We start from the raw sequence: 23,990 nt of genomic DNA, 5'->3' as shown, positions 1-23,990 counted from the left end.
TCACAAGTGGAGTATTATCGCTTTCACCACAGTGCTCTGCTATAATTAAATATCTAAATAGTTTTATTATGGTTTATGTAGGGAATAAATTATGTTATGGCAACTTTACAAAAAAAAAAAGACAAGTTTAAAGAAAGATGAGACAAAAGGGAGATATTGACAAAACTTAACCCGCTAACATCTAAACCTCTTTGATATGGGATTTAAATGACAGGTCCTGATCAAAAATAACACCTCAGATTCTGCCTCACCTTCCAGAGATAAACCAATCATATTTAGAGTAGTGCTAATCTCATTTTTAATGGAATTAATCTTTTTTATAAAGTATTCCACAAAAATCATCACTGCTAAGATGAAGATGGGATAGACAGTTCAACAGAGTTATGGCTCTGGGTGAGCTGCTGAATTATTAAAAAGAAATCTAGGATTATTCCTATTTTTCTGTATTAATGAGGAGAGATGATGAATATTATTTTTATTGATGGTCTAAATGCTAAAGCTACTTAGTGAAAATGTTGGGCAGTTGCTCCTCTTTTCCTGACCTCATAGCTACATTTTCCTCCTATAGCTTCAGAACAATTGCAAAGCTGCTCTGCAGAGTTGGTCATGCATGCTGTTCTCATGAGGCTATAATTAGCTGTTTGTCTGCCTAGTTTAGAACTTTGTTGTTTGTTCCAAGCAGTACCTTGATGTACTGTTCCACATTATTTTCCCATTACATTAAAAGCTGAGTCGTGGAGTTAAATAAGTAAACATATCTGTGAAATTATGTTTGGCAGATATTTAATGGCATCTTTTCTTCCCAGGTGGAAATGGAGCAATTATTTTTATTTATTTATTTTTTATAATAGCGTGACTGAACAGCATTTAGGATATTTTTGTTCAGACTTCCACTGACTTCAGCTTTGTTACCACAGCGACTGTCTCCCTGGGTGGGCCTGAGGAAAATCAATGTGTCATACTGGGGTTGGGAGGACATGTCTCCCTTCACCAATAGCAGCTTGCGCTGGCTGCCTGGAGAGCCCAGTGACTCTGGTTTTTGTGCCTACTTGGAGGAGCCTCAGGTCTCAGGACTTCGGGCCAATCCTTGCACTGCAACTGCTCATGGCCTCATTTGTGAAAAAGCTACTGGTAAGCCACAAATAACACACAGATTGTTGGATATTATGAAATTAAACATGCTTTTACCTATAGAAGGTTTTCTTAAAGTCCCATTCCTTTTTTTTTGTTTGTAGGGAACCCCAATCATAGCAGCCGTACGTCATGCAAGAAGCCTTGCTCTCTGCACACAAACTGTGCCAACTGCACCAGCCAGGGCACGGAGTGCATGTGGTGTGGCAGCACGCAGCGCTGTGTGGACTCAAATGCATATGTCATCTCATTCCCCTATGGCCAGTGTTTGGAGTGGCAGACTTCAGACTGTGTGGGTAAGTTTCTCCAGGCAAATTAAATGTAGGTGAGTTTCCCGGAGGTCTATAGTCTAACGTCAGGGCAACAGACAATAAGTTTCCCTAGATTGGCTTCTGTAATTGTTCGATATTCATTATGGAGAGAAGAGAGGTTACGGGAAAGCAAATGGCTTAAAGTCGAAGGTGTTTGAATCACAGGGAAAATCGTATTTGTTTCCTGTAATTGACTATGGAATCTGCTTTGGCTCTTAATGGCCAATTACTTTTGCTTAAACTCGCACCTAACTGCTGCTGTCCCTCCTGACTGCGCTTTAGCTGGTCTCTTTACTGTTTGATGCTTCTAAGTAATGTTGCGTTAAGGATTGGTGGCTGGGGTTTAATGGGAGCTAGGAAAATCGGGGGGATCTTTCTTACCTGCTCTTTCTTCTGTTTAACAATTTGCAGAGAGTACTAAAATAATGGGATAGAACCCTAGGAGAGGGAGCCCAGATGTTGGTCAAAAAGCCAATGCGCTCTTATAAATTAGCGTATCATCGTAAATTTAGTCTAGCTGTGACAACTTTCAGTGTGTCTAAAGGAGCTGACAAGAACCATGAAGAGTTTTCAAAGAAACTCGTCTTATTCAAGGTTTACGCAAAAATGATCCACCTAAACAATTAAGAAAAGGCAAACAAACAAAAATAACAAAGACCAGTGGTCCAAATCAGATTAAAAAGTAGACACATATGAAGGAGAAAATAGGCTTTGACTACCTAGCAGTAAGCGTACTGGGGATCTCTTTCACCTGAAGGTCGACATTGCCTTTCAGCTAGATGCCGGTTCTTGATGTATGAATTATTCCCCCTGTTGTGTCACATTGAGAAAAATCTCTGATCAGTTTAGCGAGTAACAAATTTAGGGAGCCCAGGAGTGCTGTCTCAAATTCATTTGTGTCTGCTGGTGTTGGGCAACACAGAAATGCTGTTTGCTGTGGATATTTGTCTTGAGGAATTAGTCTCTCTTGGCATGAAGGACAAGGAAGGTTGTTCTAAAAAAACCTTTTGTGTTTCCCTTCCTTTCTCTTTGCTTGGGTGAATTCGGAGAGATGTTTCAATCTTGGATATTTGTTCCCTCTTTCTTTGTTCTTTTTTTAACGTGAGTGTGTTCAGTGTGTGCAGTAATGTATGCGTTGGGTTGGGCCTTCTATATAAATACATCTAAAACCCCAAGAACAGGGGAAATGTACAGCAGTGGTACAATGATTACTGTTATTCAAAGTTTTTTTTTTTACTTACTTGAATTTAAACATGTATTGTTTTTGTTACAAAGGTTAAATTGTTTTTTCCACAGAGAGTTTTTTCGACAAATATTGCCTTTTTTTTACTGACAAATCAGAGTCCAGGCAATACGTAATGGCTCTTCATTAGAGTGGGCTATAAAACTGTTTCCTTAAGGTTAAATTAACTATTTAAGTTTCAAACATTCTCAAGTCATGTTGAATTTCTTTAGGCAAGGCAAGGCAAGGCAAGGCAAATGTATTTGTATAGCACAATTCAGTACAAAGTCAATGCAAAGTGCTTTACATGATTAAAATACAGGAAAATAAAAGAATCAAAGCAAGTAGGAAAAAATAAAAAAAATAAATTTAGCTGTAGTACGCAAAATCAGATTTGGTGTTTTCAGGGTTTTACAAAGCTAGCAAAATAGTTTAAGCGCTGAACACACTGAGTCCGATTTTTCGTTCTAGTCGACAGAAAATCGCTCCTTACGAGGCCATGGCTATTCGTGGTCATTAGGGGACAATGGGGATGATCACACCCGACACGATTTTCTGCAAGAGAGCTGGCGTAGCTCTTAGTCACACTATGCAGTAATTTAGCTGCAGTTTCATGGGTTAGACAGGAACAGACACGCTGTTAAAAAGTAACACACAGCCGCTTTTGGGGAAAGGCAAAATAAAATCTGTCAATCGCAAGAGAAAAAAAGTCAGGATTGGAATTGCAAATCCAAATAAGGCAGGTGGGACAGACTCATGTATAAAAAATAAATGAAACATTAAAAGGAGCACTTTACCCATGATAGGATTTCAGGAGGACAGAGAACGTATAGAATAGTGATCCTCTTTGAGCCTCGCAAAAACAGCGAGGGAAAGAAAGCGCAGTTCATCAATATTCACGAAAAAGAAAAGAGAAACTTCAGGAGGATAGAAAACAGATATTTTAAAATAGTGATCCTCCTTGAGCCTCACAAAAACCAAAACACGGGGCAGACAGAGCAGGTAAGTAAATCTCATCATTCTTTATCTCTCTCTGAGAATCACCTCTCACTGCCTCAGTCAGCATATAAACCATCCAACATCCTGTATTGCTGAGTTTTCCTTATTTAGACATAGATGACATTATGTTTTTAATAGAGGCATATTATTATTCGCTATCTGTTCTGGTTTGAGATGCCACGCAAAATCATTTAGGGGTGGCTTTGCTTTATTTATATTTTTATGCTAAGCAGTATCTTTTAAATTTCATTTTTAAGAACTTTTTATAATCTTTCGGAGGCAATTGTGGGAAATGTTTTTTATTTTATTTTTGTAGCACAGAGACAGAAGTGAAAAAAAATCTGCACAGATCTGCTCACCCTGCCTAGTCGGAGCCTCTCTGTACGCAGTCAGTGTGACATGGAAAAAATCATATCGGAGAAAAAAAAAACAGTCATACGCAACGTTTGTGACCTTGCCTTAATAAGGAAAGTAAATGTTATCATTTACTTTAGCTACAACCACAGAGACCAAAAAGTGGTCGAGTAGTTGATTTTAGACATAAGCCCCCTAGATGAATTTATACTCTGTGGTTAAATTAAAAGCTATTTATTACTAACTGATGAGTAGAAGAAGGTAACTGAAAGAAATACTTTTTCCTGCCAGCCTAATGGCACGTAAGAAGCCATTGTTTCTGAAGCTAATAGCCTTTTTTGCATCCATAGCTAAGGCATGTTCACATGGACATAATTGGTATTATTAGATTTTTTTGAAACGGAACACATTTCAGTCTGATTAAGAGATTTTGAAGAAATGTAAGCATGGCTATAGCTATGAATAAAGCAAATACATATCAGAGAACCGACAAAAAGAAAATTATTTAGATTTTTTTTTTATTATTTATTTTTTTAAACGGAGCAAAGTTGTTTATTTGATAAATCATAAGACAATTGATCGGTTTCCTTTATCAGGGGAGGCCTTCAGCTGTCACAATTGATCTGTGTGTTAGGAGCTTTTTGTATTTCAACATGCTTTTATGTTGTGGCAAAGCAAGCGTCTGCTTCCAAACGTCTTCTTTTTTTAGAAGAGCATTTTCTGCAGAAATCCTCCACTTATGGCCTGTCGTCTAAGCAAACTTAAATGGCTTTACTTTGTTCTGATTGCTCTTGTGTTGTCATGGTTTCACATCCATTAGCGGAATAGCTGGAGATTTGTTTGACATAAACTGAGGTAAAAGCACTCAGTGTTTGTCGTCTTAAAATAGTGGCGGCGTTTCTCTGCTGAGGTGTCTGTTGAGCGGGTGAGTGGTGGCTTTGAAACTTGCCAAGCAATCGAAGTGTCCTTAAGAGTCTCTCAGATGGCAGCGCAGTATTCCTCCTTCAGGTTTCTAAAGTTAGGGTGAAGTGCAAAGATATGTGGCTCATTTAATCCCTTTCTGAAACTTTGTTAAAATTTGAAAGCTTTGGAGTTTTCAGGCAGATTCTCATTTAAAGTCTCAGACTGTGATTCTGACTCTTATCAGCCATTAAAATAGGGAAGCTTTGCTTTGCTGTTTCTTATCGTCTTATCTATTTTCTGGTCTGTTTTCTTGCTGTCTCACTACATTGTGTTTAAGTGTTAGCCGCGTTTCATTTTCTTAGGCAGTGGATCCTGTAAAAGAAGAAAAACAAACTAAATCTTTCTGAAAAGATATTAAAATTTGATATTTTTAAAATGACTTTGTGTCAAAGTGACTGGTAGCGCCCTTGTTATTATCCCTCAAAACATTTTTCGTCAATGTCTGAAACTAGACAAGCTTATATTCAATTTTATTTTGATTTGTAGTACAAAATTACACAAATTTCAACTGTTTTTTTTGTAAAGCACCTCAAGCATGGGCCTGCTTTATGGGGAGAATCTGTTCCCTGAAATCTTAGCTCTTGCCAAGGGTTCCTAAGTCACTTCATTTCTCGACTTTGACTAGAACCTTCCTACATATTAAGATGCTTTGATTTAATCCACTCAATTGTAGCTTAGGTTGTAGAGTATGTATGCACTTCATGACTCCTACAAACTATAAACTTAAGGCTTTTCCTTGTAATGGGATTTTTTTCTATAAAGGCCAGATTTTTAAGGTGGAAGAAAAAAAAGATTGTCCTTTCATCACATTCTGCCACCTGAGTGGTCAATCTTGACACCTGTCCAGAGTTTTCATTGGCCTCCTACCTGCTACTCTAACTGGCGCACTGTCTGCCCAGGCCCAAGTGGCTTTTTTTTGTAAAAAGAATATCTTGTACAACTCTGGGGGGGGGGAAGAAGAAGAATAAAAGCAAAATGGCTGAGAACTCTAAAACAATAAAACAACCACAGAGTCTGAATGGAGCTTACATCAGTATTTATTTACAGTTTTCATAATAGTCGACACGGGGAAGAAGGGTGACCCCTATGTGGAATGTTTGAAATAATTCAGACTTAAAAGGTAGAAAACACAAAGTAAAACAATAGTAACAGAGGTTTGAAAGGACGGCCTACAAAAGGTCACAAAAATGTAATCCATCGGTTTTCCTTTCATCAGAAAAAATGAGAAAAGTAAAAAATTGTCCATTCCTGTTTATAACTTAAACGCATAAAGTTTCTCCAATGTTGCTTTCAGAGCCGTCCTCTGTGTCCTCATGGTGGTGTTGACTATCCAGCAATAATTCACATAGTAGTTTGTGTTCGTAATGTGATTAACAATGCAGACAAGTTCAAGGATTCAAAATGCTTTAGAAGACAAAAGAAAGATGCGTTTGATGTCCTCTGAAATGAATGGCCAAATGAAAGTGGTGATTAGCACAAAGAGATGTGACCTTTACTTGTTTTCCTCTCCAGCTCAAAACTGTTCAGGACTGCGGACGTGCTCCCAGTGCTTGGATCAGCCCGAGTGCGGCTGGTGTGGCGACCCCAGCAGCACAGGGAAGGGACTGTGCATGGAAGGGTCTTACAGGGGGCCCATGAAAAGAGCTGCAAAGCAGGGCCAGCAGGGCCATTCCCATGACATGAGCCTTGAGCCTGGCAGTTGCCCCAAAGACAAAGGATTTGAATGGGCCTTCATTAGCTGCCCTGGTGAGTAATATACACCCCGTCCCACCTTATAGTATCTCTACTACATTATTAGGTATTGACCGTTGGGTTGTTCTGATTTTGGTCTGAAAAGATATCCATGTATTGGAATCTAGTTTCAGCTGCTGAATGCAACCAATCCCTCCCTGATGACTTTTGCAACCTAATGCTACTCTCCCCCTTTAATTTTCCTTCCGTTCCACGCTTCAACACATGTTATCAGATAACAATATAACCCTTTCTCAACGCGATAATGTGATCAATCCAAGGTTGTTTTCTGCTATAAATTTTAATTTATGGAAATTACCACATTTTCTTTCTGGTTTTAGTATATCCAAAGGCTAATTTAAAGTTGTTCCAATAAATGCAATTCCAAAAAGAAGCAATGATTTTTCAAAAGTGATTCCTATAACATGGCTGCTGGCAGCATTAATGGGTTTCAACCGTAGCTGTAGTAAAATTCCTAAATCCCGCATCGACTCCATGACACTCGGGTTTATTGACATGCATTTTTAAATCATCCTTCTTCTTTCAGGTCTTTTTATCCTCTTGTCTTGATATTGCTTTCCAGCATGCCAGTGTAACGGCCACAGCACGTGTGTGAACGGCAGTGTGTGCGAGCAGTGTCGCAACCTCACCACTGGTCCTAACTGTGAGACCTGCATGCCGGGTTACCACGGAGACCCGACCAATGGCGGCAAATGTCAGGGTGAGTGGCGCCCTTTTTTATGACTTTATTTATTCCTTCATATAATGAAGACTTCACCCAGTTGTCATTTCTTTTTCCTCTGAATCAATCAGTAGACAACAGTTCAGTATTGGGTTTGTTTTAATTGCCAAAATAAAGATCTAACCTGGATTATTTTATGGAGTTGGAATATCTAGCTTGGGTTTGGTTAAGCTAAGATTTGTGCAACGTTTAAAAGATCCAACCAAATAGTGAGAATGTATTGTGCAAAAAAAGTCCCAAATAATGCAAAATGTCTTTAATCAATCAAGAAATTTCAGTTTGGAAAATTGTGAAATGATGCAAACAAAGATTTTTCTCAGCTATGTTAATATAAAATCGTATCCATTGAAGTTCACTCTAGGTGAATTTAGAGAGCTTTCAAACACAAATGCCTTTTATGCAGAGCCTTTTACTACACCCAGGGAGGGATACATGATAGTTTTTAGAGGAACCTGATACAAGTTGTTTTGAAAATGGTGAAACAATTTCCAACAAAAGCTCCTTTCTTTCAGTTGTTTGACCAGTTGTAAGACTTCTTTATTAAGTGGTTTACAGAACTGGTTTTATTTCCTGTGTCTCTGCCAAACAGAGAACATCGTTGTTGAGCTGGTGCAGACTATACTTTAGACTTAATTCCTGTTTTCAGTGGGCAATGTTTTTACTGTAGTCCCTGCTGAATTTAAAAAAGTAGAACGTCTGCAATGACAGCAGAGTGTAAAGTCCGAATAGGGATTAAAGCATCAGTGTCTGATATCCACTGAAACCCCTGAACGTTGCCTGATGAGAAAGATGAGACTTGATTTCCCTTCATGTCTTTTGCCATGAAACATGAATTGCATTCCTCAGAAATTAGACACATGTATTTGTATGAGGTGTCGGACGATGAGTCACTCATCCTTACATTCAAAAACATAAAGCTGGGTGGATTTCCTTTCCTTACATACTTTAATGCTGATGCAGTTTTAAAGCTGTACAGTGACAGTAAACAGCATAGCACCTTAAATAATCCTTCCATTTGTTTCTGTGGGTGGAAATCTCATTTCTGTCATTGAAACCTGCAAGTTTGAATGAAATTGAGGATGCATCACCTGCTTCAGTTTGATCTTAATTACGATAATAAACATTCATATTAGTTTAAAAAAAAAATGTAAATTCATTAAAAGAAAAGCCTTATCTGTCTATGAAGACTGTCAAGTCATTGATTTCAGTACAATTCATGCTAAACGGGTAAAATTGCAGTAAGTAAGCAGAAGTTCTAATCGTTTAGCAATGAAAAATTGGAAAAGCTGTTTGGGTAAACTTATATACCGGTATATATAATATTCCAAGTTTTGACTGCAACCATCTCAGCACTACTGGAAAATCTTATAACTTTAGATGCAAGCAGATTACAGAATATACACATTTTACGAGGCGTGAATAGAAAGTCTTCAGATTGAAATGGTACAAACTAAATAGGTTTAAGTAGAAGTTCTGAGAAAAATCATTGTTGTCATCTTCTTTAGTTACTCCACCCTTTGTAGCCATAATAGCTTAAGGGTCAAACTGAGTTTAACACATAAGGTGGAAATACTTAGAGCTTGTTTTTCCTAAATATATTAGCTTACAGCTTATTATTTCCAGGTGATTTTCTTGATTCTCATACAGCTTCTAAAGTCTTCATAGCAGAAACTACACAAGCACAATTTGCTTTATTTATGCTTTAATAAACCTTATTTATGCTTTTAAGTCCTTCAGTGAAAAACACATACTTTTGCAACCAGCTGAGTTTCATTTCCTCTAGATTTCTTGGTGGAATTTCAATTATATTCAATTCAGAATACTTTATTAATCTCAAAGGGAAATTAAATAAAAAACATGAAAAATAAAGATAAAAAGATGAAGTTGTGAAACGTAGCTAATGAAAAACCTGAAAGAAAGAGATTAGACACTTTTTTTTTTTTAAAGCACTCTAGTAAATTAAGATATTAATATGCACTATGGTAGAATTTGGGGTGGAAGGTCTACTGACCCCTCAGTAATTTGTCTTCTCTGTATTTTTTTAAAGTTGGTGAACTAAAATGAAGGGGTCTCTTATTTTCCATCAAATGCTAACCTAAAAGCCTGCCGCGGTCGAATCATTTCAGAACCCTGTCCACCCACCTATCGCGGCATTTTCGACACAGACTCTCAAACACCCGGGGGTTTGGTGTGTGTGTCTATCAGATCTTTGAAGTTCAGCCTTTCTTTTGGGAAATCCAATTGTTTACCGTAGTCCCCAGATCAATATCAATCTTTCCCGTGTGTTTTCTGCAACAGAAGAAATCTGAGGCGTAGCTTAGCCTCGACAGCAGGAAACTGCTCACCGAGTACTTTAAATTGGAAGAACAATTTCTACAGCACAGAATTGTCTCTTTTGTGTTCCTCAACTCAAATCTTCATAGTAAACCACTTTTTACATTTATCAGTAAATTCCTCTGTTATTTTTAATTTGTTCTTTTTGTCTCAATGTTTGATCTATCTGTTCTTGTCGCCTGTTTCAGCTTGTAAGTGCAACGGTCATGCAAATGTATGCCAGGTGTTGACGGGGAAATGCTTTTGCACCACCAAGGGAATCAAAGGAGACCAGTGCCAGCTGTGAGTACAACAGCCTACAGCTAAAACAATGAAAACAAACACTCTTATCCTCTGGTTTATGGCTGCAGTTTTTCACATCCTGTATCCTGGTTTAGGCATAAAAAAAAGTCACTTTTTTTCCCCGTCTAAACATCATCTTAATGTCAGTTAAAGATGAATAAAGAACAAAGAAAGTTGTGGCTGATTTAGAGAAGAAGAAAGAGGCATAAGATTTGTTGACATTGTTTTTTACGAAATGAATGCCATTCATGGTTGTAATCCACATTTGATTTCACATGTGCTTTTTCATAGAAATAGTTGTTTTAATCTGAAGTAATTATTGATCCATGGTGACCACTTGTATATTTAAATATGAAATCCCTGATCCAGGCTGTGTGGGAGAGCAGATGACATAAAGGTTGAACTTTTGCTTTCTTTTATCCTTTAAAGCGTCAAACTATTTGTTTTTGTTGAAAATGCTGGATTTTAGAAGGCTGATATTTCTTTGCCAACTGTGCTAATTGCTAATAAAATATGCTCTACTCTTAAGATCCTATCAAAACCTTGTTTCACAGCGACTGCTTCCTCACACCCTGTGGGACATCAACTCTTCTGCTATACATAGTTAATGACTCCTCACTGCAGGAATGCAAGAAAAGCACATTTGAGACCCTTTTCTTCTACTGTGGTTTTTAAAGTAAACATTAGACTAGACTGAAACTTTATAATCACGGGTCATGGTAATAAACGGACGGAAAGTCAGCCCTTAGGTTCAGATGAGTACATTTCTAGAAAACATAATTCTTTGGATTTCATTTGATGCTTGAATACAGTTTTTAGAAGCAAGATTTAAATTATTTAACAATAAGTCTGTTTGCTAGATAAACAAAAAACACTTGGAAAAATGCATTAAAAAAGGTATAATAATAACAACATTGTAGTGGCTAAAATCTTATATTTTAGATTACTCTCCTGGTAAGCTTTGGCCTTTCATGTACTCAATCAAGAATATGCAGGTCTTCTTAAGAGTTATGCTTAAAGCCATTTATTTTCCTATATCCATTATCTTTCCATTTCCATTTAGAACAAAATAAACCAACATAACTTCTAACAAAGCACAGTAAAAAAAAAATAAAAAAAAAGTTTGCCTCTTCTTATTTAGCAACACCTGAGCAGAATGACACTTGACCTTAAATAACCCCATCCCCCTTCCAGTGTGATCAGATCACAAAAGGGCAGGAGTGGCGGCCTAGTGGTTAGGGCATAGAGCTTGGAGGTTCTGATTTCGAGCCCTCAAGCTTTTCCTCTCCACTGTCGCTGCATACATGTTTAATGTGAGGGATTGCTGTAGAGACAGACTTTCACTCTTGTGGCAGTCTGATGTGAATTTCTTCTATATAAAGAACTTTACACTGTACTTTTGACAGTGTAATGACATTAAAGCTGGAAAAAAAATGAAGGAAATGCAGCCCCTGGTGGAGATAAATACAGAACAATAAGGTGGAAAATTGATAATTTCTTTACCACAGCTACTACTTCTGTTGATGATAACGAAATTGATCCATAACAAAAATAATCAATCAGATATACTAAATTGTAGTATGAATTGTTGCTGCATTTTTGTATTCAAATCTGAAACAACTATATGCCCATCATGTAAGTAAACAGCTCTATATGGATCAAATGCAATCAAAAATCTAACTTTGAGTCCGACAGCCCCCCTCTTTCAATTACACGTTGAGATTGATGTGTATATGATTAATTCAGGACGGATGATGCATGGCTTTCGTGACGCTGTTGTAAGCGTTGATGTCAAATCTCTGCGAGCCAGCTCTGTTTCCTCTCACATGGAGTCTCAGATGTGGAGATGCTGTTGATTTGATGGGGATAAAAACGACTAGGGATCAGTTGCATTATCGCCCAGAAAGTCTACATCCACTGTGATTTATGCTGAGACGGTGGATTCCAGCCGCGTGGGAGGACCATTTACTTTAAACTGGCACTTTTATTTATTTATTTATTTATTTTTTTTACAGCTGGAAGCAGGATAATGCAGTAGAGTAATGGTGGGGTCACAGGCAAAGCTGAACAAGCATTTATGCTTTTTAAACATAAAACCTAACCGTTTTTTTCCTCTTAAGTCATTTTGTTCAGATGATGCACACCTTTGGATTTCAAAGTTATAAAATTTTGCCCCATAGGTAACATAATTAACTCTCTCCTTTTTTAATAGCATTTAACATTGTAATGAGATGTGGCTTTGTTAAAGGCTGACACTGTTTCCTTTTTAGAGGAAGTCTGGAAAGAAATACTTTGTAGTCTGTGTCAGGATGTTCTATCCAGTTATTTCCTAAACCTGTAGCTCCTGCTGCTTTTAAGCTGTTTGTATGGCAGCACTTTGGCTGTCTCCTTGGAGAAATACACAGCGATGGCGGAGAAACAAACCATCAACACTTTTAAAGTGTCTTTATGGCTGCTGCATTCCACCACGGAAGTTGTCCTTGATTTTCAACTTATAGTTCAAAATCGAATATGCCAACTCTGGTCTTACAGAACCTGAACCATTTTTTTTAACAGTGCTTAGAGACTTTTTGAAGTACAGTGGATTTATTCATTATATATCTTTATTATTACAAATGATAAAAATAATGGTTTTTAATTTTATTTAAAGTGTAAGATCCATCATTATCTGTGAAAGCTCTTCTGGACGTAGTTAAAAGGCTTTAAAAATTTTAAATTAATCACTTATACTTTAAGATTTTACAGTATCTTGCCGGCTCTAACCTCAGTTTCTAGATATATTCTGAGCAGAAATTGATCAGAGCTTAGTTTTTGGTTCTTTTTTGTTTGATTGTAGGTATTCTCAATTTTTTAAAATGGCATAAAGAGTGATTTTGCTACTTTGCTCTTTTAGACATTATCACGCCCTAAAAAGTGAGAACTGGAGCATCATTCAGTGACTTCCGCTTCTTTTAAATACAGCTCATTATTTCTGAAACTGTTACTTTATTTGCAAACATGATTCATGGTTTAGTTCTTGGCTCGTGTGAAGTTTTTCTTTTTCCATCAACCGAAAACTCTCTGGCTGCTCAGAACATAGAAGACTCAGAAAGCTGCAGCTCTTTGTGTCCAACTTTCTTAAAGAAAAGAATCGATGTATGAATGCAATACAATGATGTATAGATTATAAATGTAAGTTGAACTAATTGATATTTATTTCTTCTATATAAATAGCTTGGCTCATTTCAGTAATTTAGTTTGAGGTTTTTTGGTTCAAAATTGAAAAATTTTGGATTTTGTCGTGTCTTTTCATACTGGCTTGTTGCTACGGAAACCAAATACATTAAGTCCTGATTCTAATATTGTTAAAAATGTTATGTTTTCTACGCACGAGCTTAATTCAGCTTCACTTTAAATTTAATACTGTGCTATGATAGAACAAAAAGCAGCATCCATATATTATTTTTACTTTGTAAATTATGTTTTTTATAATGTTATTGTTCCTAAGATAGCAATTAAAATGATTAAAGGTATATAAGAGGGGCTTCAGGAGAGTAATTCCAGAAAGCGATGGATTCCCATTGCTTTCTGTTAACCGTTATGCTGAATTTGTTGCACTTTGCACAATCGACAAAGTGCCACATTGATTTCTTCTTCCAGAAAATGCAGTGCAGAGCAGTGATTAGCAGACCGCAGCACAAGGCTACAAAATACACAAATAACACACATGTAAACATCCACCTGTGCTTACACTCAAACCGCAGATGCCATTAGGTTTTTGAAATAATAGCTTTACTGATGAAGCAAAGAGTGCATTAATGCAGAATAATAATTGTTTTGAGCTAATTTTGACCATGGTACATTGCTGTGATCAGTCAGTGGGAAACTACTTCTTCCTTTTTGTTCATTTTTAAGGGAACTTAAATTATAAAAAAATGTTTTATGCAGGAGGCACTAGTAGTAACAAACTTTGCTGTAACTAAAGCAGCCTGTGCTTATATAGCGCACAGCCACAAAGGTTGGAGAGGAGTGTAGATCAAATTAAGATACAGGGAAGGGGGATTGCCTGAAGTTTGGATGCATGAATGGATGCATGCTGGTGTAGATTAAATTAAGATACTGAATGAGTGGAGAAGCTGAATTATACTGATGAGTAAATGGGTGTGTGGAATTTATTCCTCTACAAATTCCAGGAAGTTGAAATACTTTGGCCCTATCCAAACAGAAAATATTTAGCCCTTCAAGCTATGGATCCAAACAGCTGGCATTTTTGAGGGAGCATAAATTATTCGTTTGGAAACAAAAATAAAAGAGAATGCAATGTTTGTGCTTGCAAGCTACATTTTTTTTAAATTATAAACAATTATGTGTAGCTCAAGCTTCCGCTGTAACCCGCCTTGTTGCTGTGTTTACCTCGCATTGACTGTCTACGCGGCTGAATGTCCACCCTAATCACTATATATGGCACTATATAGTGTTTGCATAGTTATAGATGAGTTTCCGAACGTCTAGTTCAGGGGTCGGCAACACAAACTGCTCGAAGAGCAATATTGAAACAAAACAACAAAAAACAAATCTGTCTGGATCCGCAAAAATGTAAAAGTCTTATATAAGCTTGGTATGGCAACATGGGCTCTAAGTGTATTAGACCACTATAAAAAAAAGGACTAGATGGTCTTAAATATATAATAAGCATTCATAATTAAATGTTAATTCTGGAGCAAATGTCAAATAGTTGCATGAGGCGAGGGAGGAGCAGTGAAACCTTTTACTGCATGGATTTCACCCCTCACAGCTTCACCGCCCTTCACCACACGGTTTAAGTGTTGTTGCATTGATGAAATTATAGAAATGCAATAAAGGAATCTTTTTATATTGGATATGTTTCTGTTGGGAGGAGTTGATTGAGTCATGAGGAACCAAGCTGGAACTGACATCCATCAGAGCAGAGGTCTCTAACCCCGAAATCCCACATCCATCTTCACCAGCGTTTCTTGGTGATATTTTTATTTTGAGGATTTGGAGGGATAAAATGGGGGAAAAAATCACATACCTACATCAAAGAGCTACCTGTTTGATCTGTGGATGGTTTTTTTCATGCTTGAAACAAAACTAGCAGCAGTAGTGGACTTTGGGATGCAATACATTTCTTAAATCTATCTTTTTGCTCCTCTAAACTTTCCAGAAATTCTCCAATCGCATTCTTTCCCTCATTCACAACTTTGTGATCGGCTGCATATTTAGCCTTCCCTGGTAATGCTTTTCCAAATTACAATTTTTATTATTTGACAAATTGTCATGCCAAAGCAAAAATGCAGGCAATCCTTCCGCATTGATAATGAAAGCAAATGATTTGGTCCATACTTCTTTGAATCCCCTGTTCTCATCAGGTATCTTCCTTTTTTTCCCCTTTGGGATCAATGGCCCAAGACACACCCGCCGCTTTCTTTGCCTGGCACCGCTCCGCGCTGAGACATGTGTTACAGGCTTCGACCACTGATCTCTATTGCTATGACGCACATTTTCGTTTAAATTGATGTTTACTTATTGTATTTATTGTACAAAAAAAGCATTGGAAAACATAATGAATGTCTGTTTGACCTCCTGCACACCATATTAAAATAAGCAAATGAAAAAAAATTTTTTTCATACATTTTTGAAAAAGCTCCAGGGAGCCGCAAGGGGGGGGAGCTAAAGATACGCGGGTTGCCGACCCCTTGTCTAGTTGATGAAAAATGAGTGGACTCAAAATTTCCCACCATGCACTTTAAAAAGTAGTGATCGCCCATGGTCACCTGACAAGCAGCCATATCCCGGAATGCTTTGAAGGGAGAGCTTTCCTTGCTAAGCATTGCGGGATTTGTTATAACAGTGGCCCGACAAATAACAAAGATAGCGCAGGCATTATGAGTCACATGATGGAGTCACATGACAAACCAGGGGTGAAAGTAGTGATCATCGGTTCGAACGGGCGGTTAGCTGAGTTAATTATGGCTACATTCACACTGCATGCCTTGATGCTCAATTCCGATTTTTTTTTTTTTTTGTGAAAGCCGATTTTTTTTCATTGGCATTCACATTTCCAAATACATGCGACTTGTACGTGATCTCCTGTGTGAACTGCATTCATTCAGCTTAAGTGTCCCATGTACGCAGTACAGGACGTAATGACTTCACAAGCCACCGTGCTCTATGTTTACAGAAGTAAACAAGGATGGTAGTGCTGGGGCGCATCTAGCGATCTTTACAAACCTTAAAACCTCAATCTTTTCAAGATGGTTAAAAAAGAAATACTACTCTCTGCATCATCGTCCACCATGGTTGTTGTCTTTCTTGCCGCTTCTGTGTAGCAAGACCCAGAATAGTGACCTTTGTCGGGTATTATTGGCGTTCAGATTGGATGAAGGCGACCTGGCCGTTCACACACAGGTCGCATTTGAAAAGATCAGTCGTATCGGATTCAGGACCACATAGACAAGTGGCCTGGGTCGCATTGGAAAAAATCTGATCTGTGTTTTTCAGACAACCATAAAAAGATCAGATCCAGGTCGCATATGGGCAAAATAATCGGATTTGGGTCACTTCAGGCTGCAGTGTGAACGTAGCCTTAGAGACTATAAATCTTCTTCCAGAGTTAGAAAAATGAAGTTCCCTGTGATGGAGATCAAAGTCACTTAAAACTGAAATTGCTATCTGTCGTACAGTAATATGATTGTTGGGGCTCACCGATCACTACCTTTGGATGGGAACTCCTCTCTTTCAGAGCTGTATGATCAAACCACAACACCAAGAAAAGTGATTGGATAAAAACACAGCATTAATAATGGATCATGGTTCTGTCAACATTAATGGCAATTTATTTAAGCAGAAGAGATTCTGATACGACTTTTTTTGCATGTTGATTCTAGCTCAATAGGACAACTGATATAAACCAAAGGTATTTGTTAATATGCACACTAATGATTCCCTGATCATTGATAAAAGTGACTTCTAAGGTTTTCCTCTAAAATCGATCAGTTCTAAGCTAAAGATTTTTAAGGAGACCATTTTAAGGAGTCGTCCACCACTGGCTCATGGCTGGCTTTGATTTCCTGGAGCAAAGTTCCAGGACTTTCACCAACATATTGTATATTAAGTTAAACTATGGAGCCTACTGAGTAAAATGTAAAGTTGCACTGTACTAAAAGCCAAATAAAAAGTCTAAAAATTAAAGCCAAGCATCCCTTTAAATCTTTTTAAAACCCAAAAATGGGTTTTGCTTTTGAAGTTTTTTTTTTTTGTTTGCTACAAAGAATTAGAAACTTCACAAACTCAGAAACGACACAAAGTGTTCCCTGCGTTCTTCAAATGTGGCAGAATATTTTAAGAATCAGAGTCAGCCCATTTCCAATGCAACACCGCCTCACAGCCACCCCCTCCTCCTCAGTGGCGTTTTCGTCTCTCAGCCGGCTTTCCTCCCGCCCGTCACCGGCCTCTCTGACTCCTCAACACCGCCTCTGATTTTTCACATTCTAACAACTTTAATTAGTCGTTCAAAAAAAAAGTTGATAAAACTGTGAGGAATGGTTTATGTGATGACAGAGGTAATATTTAGAACAACTTTCACTTTCTTTGTATGGTTCCAGAATCCACAGTATATGGTAATACTTTAGAAAAACTGTTTCATGGTGAGCTGCTTAGACTTCAGAACATAAACAAACCGGGAGTGAGAGATGCATTTAAATAAGATAAAGGGCAATGCAGTCCAGTGAACATGACCATATGCTCGGATTGATTAGAGGGCTTTGGAAAGCCATGAGGCTAATAAAACACTCTAATGTGCACACATATTCTCAGAGTAGTTGACGTTCCCTCTGTGGATATAAACAAATTATTTTTACTTGGCAGCTCTTCATTTATAAAGTTTGCCTGTTTTGGCTGATTCCACAATTTGACACACTGCTGCGGTTGCAGCTAACGTTAATAAAATAGTCTGTTATCTGGTCTAATTGTAATGTTTAATGTGACTGGACATGTCTCTACTTACAAACCTTCCATAAAAAAAACTAAAAATACAGTGAAAAACAAGCAGAAGTAAGTAAATTTTTCTTAAAATTAATGCATTTTTTCAAATTGAGACACTTTGCTAATGGAATAAAACAACTTACATTTAAAATAAGGAAAACATCTGCAGTTTCTTATTTAAATATCTTATTTTAATATCTAATTATTTAATTTTAAGGGTAAAAATACAGATTCCATTGGCAGGTAATCTTATTTACCTGCTGAAATTACTGTTAAACAGACGTTATCTATTAAATTATTACTCTTTTTTTTTTTTTAGATCATCTTTGCAGAAATCGGCACAATTATATTTCTTTGTTCATCAGCAGATATTATTTTGACACTGAGTTAAATGATTTTAATAATCCCAACATATCTAAAACACAAATTGTTTGTCCAATTTAAGACTTTTGGCAAAGAAATGATCAAATCCCTTTTTTAAACAGGATATTTATTTGTTCTGATTTTGAGTTTTTTTTTTTTTTTTCCTAAATGTATGATTAATGATTAATTAATCTATTTAGGTCTATATCTTAATTTAAATTGCTGTTGATATTTATTTATCTATTCACAACTCATGTAGACATATTTTTATTTCCAGTGCCAAGTTCTGTCATCTGTAATCAGGTGCATATAAACGTTCATGTCATTGTTTTTGGTTTAGTAAAAGTTAAGAAAAGCCTGTTTAACTTCCATAAACTGTCAGATTCTTTCTCCTGTCAGAAGTTAAGAGGCTTGATGAGGTGCCAACAGAAGGAGCTAATGCGCTGGCACTTGGCATACTCTGCACCTGATAAGAGGCGTTGTTTTTGTCTTTTAGCGCTCCTCTTCATTTGCTTCTCCATGTTCTCTTTCCCTTCAGATGTGACTCAGAAAACCGTTACCTTGGTAATCCACTCAGAGGAACCTGTTACTGTGAGTGATTCTCCGCTGGACTACTACCCGCACACACGTAGACATTTCACAGGCTATTCTCTCTTTGCTTTCCTCTTTTTCCCACTTCTCTGCTAGCACACTTCCGCTCAGGGCAGATGGCATCTTAGCACTTTGGCACCAGGGGCCCATGTTCGATGACAGAATGACTTGTCGTGAAAATGTCAAGTGCATCACAGGGAGTGAGTGATTGAGCTAATCAAGGAGACGGAGGAGTCAAAATCCTCCACTTGTCTGCTCACTCGATGGCACACCTATTCATTTAGAAATTTGATGAAAAGAAAGCGTAACTTGGAAGGAAAGGAAATACCAATGAAAGTGCAAGAAATACATGTCTGCATCGATACCTGCTCAGACCACTTTCTGTGTCTATTTGCACGACGGGGTGTCCTTCACAGTACCGCAGAAGTACTTTGTGATTTGTTATGTCTTCCAGCGCTGATGTTGCAAACATCAGAGCCTTTACCAAGGCTTTGTCCCTTTTGAAATGTCGTAGCCTGACAACGGGCTCAGTGAGGAGGAGACTGGAAACTAAAACCCTGAAGCCTGTTTTAACCTCTGGACACCACTGGAGCTCCTTGTGCTTTTTTTTTTTTACGCTGCTTTGTAAACGCGACACTCCCTCCAGTCAGAAAGGCCAGCGAGCACACGTTTAGCAGAGCATGCTCAGGGTGACACTGCTCAGCTTTGTCTCAGGGTTTGTTCGTGAGCTCTCTCTCTCCCCCCCTCTCTCTGTCTTTCTCTCTCTTATTGATCATTTTGAGCTTAATGTCGGCTTCCAAGTTTAAGACTATATTCTTAATCCCATCTTGTTCACTTAAGCAGAAAAAACCCTTTCTGCTTTTACATCTTGCATGTTTCACAACAATTATGCCAAGAAATGTATACCAGCAAATTCAGGCTTTTGTACCTAAAGTAATGATTGAAAATTGCATCTGATGTTTTGATAATAGAGACAAATGCATGAAACACACTGAACAGTAACTTATTCAGTATCTCACTTAAGTACATAATAGGTCTGGATAAATGGACTTACTAGTGTATATATATGAAGAATGTTCAAATTGCCAAACATTACTCTACTTGTATTAATGATGTTTCTTTTGCAAACATAAATGTTAACACTTTTTAAAATAAAATTCCTTATAGCTTGTTTTCAGAAATCCTCCCCTTGTTCTTCTTCTTTTCTTCTTAATAGATAACCTCCTGATTGACTATCAGTTCACATTCAGTCTCATCCAGGAAGATGATAATCATTACACCGCCATTAACTTCATGGCCTCGCCTGAACAGGTAACTCGTTTAATAATAAATGCCTTTCCTTGACTTGTTTTCATGTATAAAGCTGATCATCAATTATCTTTTGTGATGATCATCATTATAAGTTGTTGATGTTGAACTATTCTGATATAAAACTGAGTTTTACGCACCAATGACTGATTGTACCTCTTGAACTATTGTTTGATTTTTTTCCTATCATGATGTGATTTTTTTTATTTGTTTATTTGCTGTTGAATAAATATGGTCTCCCTGCTAATATCTTTGATTCGGTTTTCTTTTTTTTAGGCAAACAAGAACTTGGACCTGTCCATCAACGCATCAAACAACTTTAACCTCAACATCACGTGGTCCGTGGGTTCAACAGGTAATTTTGTTCTTAAATAATTTTGCTTTTTCATGCAAACTGAAAATTAAGAAGGCGCCTTATTTCCTAATCATCAGCCCAATAACACATTTGTCAATGTTTTGCTTTGTTTTCTATTAAAATTTGTGTGGCAGTTTGCAGGAAAATGACTGGAAAAGCGGTAATTATTTTCCAGTCACACAGAAAAGTACTGTTTATATGTCTTTAGTTTTGTCATGGGTCATTACAGCTAATTTCGCTTAAATGTATGACTCTGAATTAAATTGTATCTTTCAAATATAATTACAGGGCTTACAATATGAGTTTTATAACTTTCCCTTTTAAATTATTATCCATATTGTAGCTGCCTGTTGTTGTTTTTTTTTTTTCATTTCCGCTTCAAGAATAAAACTGCAACAATTAAATGAGGAAAAAAAGCTGATTTTACAGCCAAAGAGACCCTACAGGTTTAATGTTGCATGAACTTATTCATCCATTGCTTAAGACGATTGTGACACAACATATATATATGGATTAATATGTGATGTGGAAGAAGTCAGTAAGTATTTTGTGAGAGCAGGATTTTTGACACCAAGCAGACTAGAAGCATAACCTTAATTATCATGCCTATAATTCAGCAAAACTAAAACACAAGGATCGTCCCTCTGCTCATATTCAGCTATACGTCTCTCCCAACAGCTAATCCTTGAGAATAGCATTTTTTTTATAAATAAGATTTCGCACAATAGCTCTGAACATTTAAATACAGGAAACTTTGTAAGTGCTTCTACAGTTTTCATACATTAAGATATTTGTTTTTGCCAACTTACTAGAATTAGCCTCCGACTAAGGCTAGATAGGTATGTTGAGGTTGGAGGGAAAGTTTTAATAGTCTTTGTTAAAGAAACAGTTTTCTTTCATTTGGTTGAGATGCTGAGCGAATAGAGCGGGAAGCTAAAAGCAGTTTATTGTGAATTTAAAGGAAAACCTTTGGAGACAGAGGTTTGGATTTATAATCAGTAATAAAGCAACCCAGCAGAGAACCTCCAGCACCATGAAGCAATGTGATAGAGTAGACTTAGACTTAGATTTATTTTGTCATTTTGTATGCACAAGTGTAAACAAAAAGAAATTTCATTAAGAACAGCCTTGAAAACAGTAAAAGAAAAATACATAGAAAAAGTAATGTAAACATAAGACTGTATATTTACAGTTCTAACATTTCATTTTTTTTATAATTAAATATAATAAAATACAATAAAATAACCCATTTTACATAACATTCAGCAGTCTAATGTCAGTGGGGAAGAAACTGTATAACTGGAATCTGCTGGATCTGCAAAGGATGCTTCAAAGCCTTTAACCAGAGGGCCGCAGGGAAAACTGTCCATGTTGGGGGGGTGAGGGGTCACTGATGATGTTACGGGCTGGGGACACGCAGCGCTGGGATGAAATGTCTTTAATGGAGGCAAAGAGGAGCCCCGATGATCTTCTCTGCTGTTCTCACCACTCTTCTCACCTCCTTCCAGTCTGAGGCGCTGCAGTATTGAATACTTGTAAAAAGTAAAAATCAAAATAAAGCAACTTGATTATTTAATGAACTCATTGCTCACAGCTTATGCCTCAGTCACCTTTATTGTCTGGGCTGCTAACTTACTGCCAGCTCTTTTGGTCATATTTGGCATAAATGTAGTCCTCCTCTAAGTTAAAATGTTAATTGTCATTGAGCATAAAGTGTTTCTGACAGTGAAACATCTATGTGAACAAAATAAGACATTCTTCCTTTTCATCTGTTCACTTTTACGATACTCCGCCATCAAGAAGCTTCACTGTGTTCTCAACAAGTGGCCACAGACCTAACTCTCTGTTAGAAAGTTTGTTTTTTTGGTTGACACCCGCAGAAGGTTGACTTTCCAGACGGCACGCCATCACTCCACATATATAAGTGCAATTTCATTTCAGAGGGACATGGTTCCAAACTCAGTTTCAGAAAAGCGTATTTTAAGAAGACTTAGTATTAGTCCTAGTACGAGTAAAGACTGTGTTTTTACTGTGTGGATCAATGTGGGTTTCCATTTTATAGCAGATTTCTGGCTGTTTATGTTGGGTCCTGAGTTCATGAACAAATGTTCTGTTAGCTTTTACAGTCTCCCAATTAACTTGATGCTGTAGGTCCCTGAGGAAAAACACCCAAGGACACTGCAGTTGTCCGATGCCACTGTTCATTTCCTGCTCTCCCTTTCTTCGCCTGGTGCACTCAGTTCATTCCGACCACACTGACATTTTCCAGCAACTAAAACAGGCTCACCTCGCACCCTTCTCTTCACCAACTTTAGCATTTTCAGTGTTCCATCATGAATATTTGAATCGGGGCCCCTACTTTTTCTTCAACGCAGATTTTCTTTTTTTTTCTTTTTTGTCTCTGAAGGAATAGAAGCCTCTTAACAATTGACAAGAGCAAGAGGCGCCTTTAGGTGGGGTGGGGGAAGGTGGGGGTGATTTCAATTAAGATAAACATGCTCACGTAGCGACACTCAAGCTGTCATTTCTGCTGCTTTTGTTTCAGAGTTGTGGATTGGAATATCAATGCTGGGAAAGCACTGACATAAAGAAGGAAAAGAAATCATTTTGGAAAATAAAGGCTGATGAGGAACAGGCTATTTTTAATATTTTTCCTTGAAAATACTTTTTATTTAAAAAAAAAAAACACCACAAAAGCAGAATTACTCGCATTTTTAACTGTTAACAGATGCATTTATGAATACTGGCTCTAATTGGTGCTTTCTTCCAATCTATGGACATTAAATGGGAAATTTGGGGTGTTATATATTCATAAAGAAGTGGGGGTCCTGAGTTAAGGGGTGTTTGTCACTGTACAACCTGAGCCTTTCACTTACATCCATGTCTCTTTATTTGATAAGCATTAACAATCCTACAATACTTCTTTTTTTTTTTTGCTAACTGCATTGAAGTTAAATGCAGTTAAGAAATAATGATAATTGCACATGAGTGCTCTCCTGTTGTTCGAAATGGACAAATAAACTCGTTAATGCATTTATAATCACACGTTGCAGTCAAAGCACCTTCATCTCGATATGTAAGGTTTCTTTTTTTTCTTTTTATTAAAAGCTAAATGGCTTTGTTCTAAAAACGGACACTTTGTTTTAACAGCTGGGACCATCTCTGGAGAGGAAGTGCCCATTGTGTCCAAAACAAACATCAAGGATTACAGGGACAGTTTCTCCTGTGAGAAGTTCACCTTCAGAAGCAACCCGAACATTACATTCTACGTGTATGTCAGTAACTTCTCATGGCCCATCAAAATCCAGGTAAGAACAACAG

The 23,990-nt window shown here is 37.3% G+C and overlaps 1 protein-coding gene across 1 annotated transcript in view; it reads left to right on the top strand.

Annotated features, from left to right (window-relative positions):
• The first annotated feature begins 919 nt into the window (after positions 1-919).
• LOC107098977 (attractin-like protein 1) overlaps positions 920-23,990 on the top strand; it is a 60,934-nt gene continuing 37,863 nt past the window's right edge. Inside the window, exons 1-9 of the mRNA XM_015396892.1 lie at positions 920-1,131; positions 1,236-1,427; positions 6,493-6,726; positions 7,295-7,432; positions 9,976-10,069; positions 18,954-19,006; positions 20,223-20,317; positions 20,591-20,669; positions 23,820-23,977. Of these exons, the coding sequence (XP_015252378.1) occupies positions 978-1,131; positions 1,236-1,427; positions 6,493-6,726; positions 7,295-7,432; positions 9,976-10,069; positions 18,954-19,006; positions 20,223-20,317; positions 20,591-20,669; positions 23,820-23,977 (1,197 nt within the window). The 5' untranslated portion in view covers positions 920-977. The remainder of the gene's footprint in view (positions 1,132-1,235; positions 1,428-6,492; positions 6,727-7,294; positions 7,433-9,975; positions 10,070-18,953; positions 19,007-20,222; positions 20,318-20,590; positions 20,670-23,819; positions 23,978-23,990) is intronic.

This window comes from Cyprinodon variegatus, unplaced genomic scaffold (genome assembly GCF_000732505.1).
Source record: "Cyprinodon variegatus isolate N-32 unplaced genomic scaffold, C_variegatus-1.0 Scaffold828, whole genome shotgun sequence".
In the NCBI taxonomy this organism is placed as follows: Eukaryota; Metazoa; Chordata; class Actinopteri; order Cyprinodontiformes; family Cyprinodontidae; genus Cyprinodon; species Cyprinodon variegatus.
Note: the sequence above shows the minus strand (reverse complement) of the source record. Positions and strands in the feature narration are given on the sequence as shown.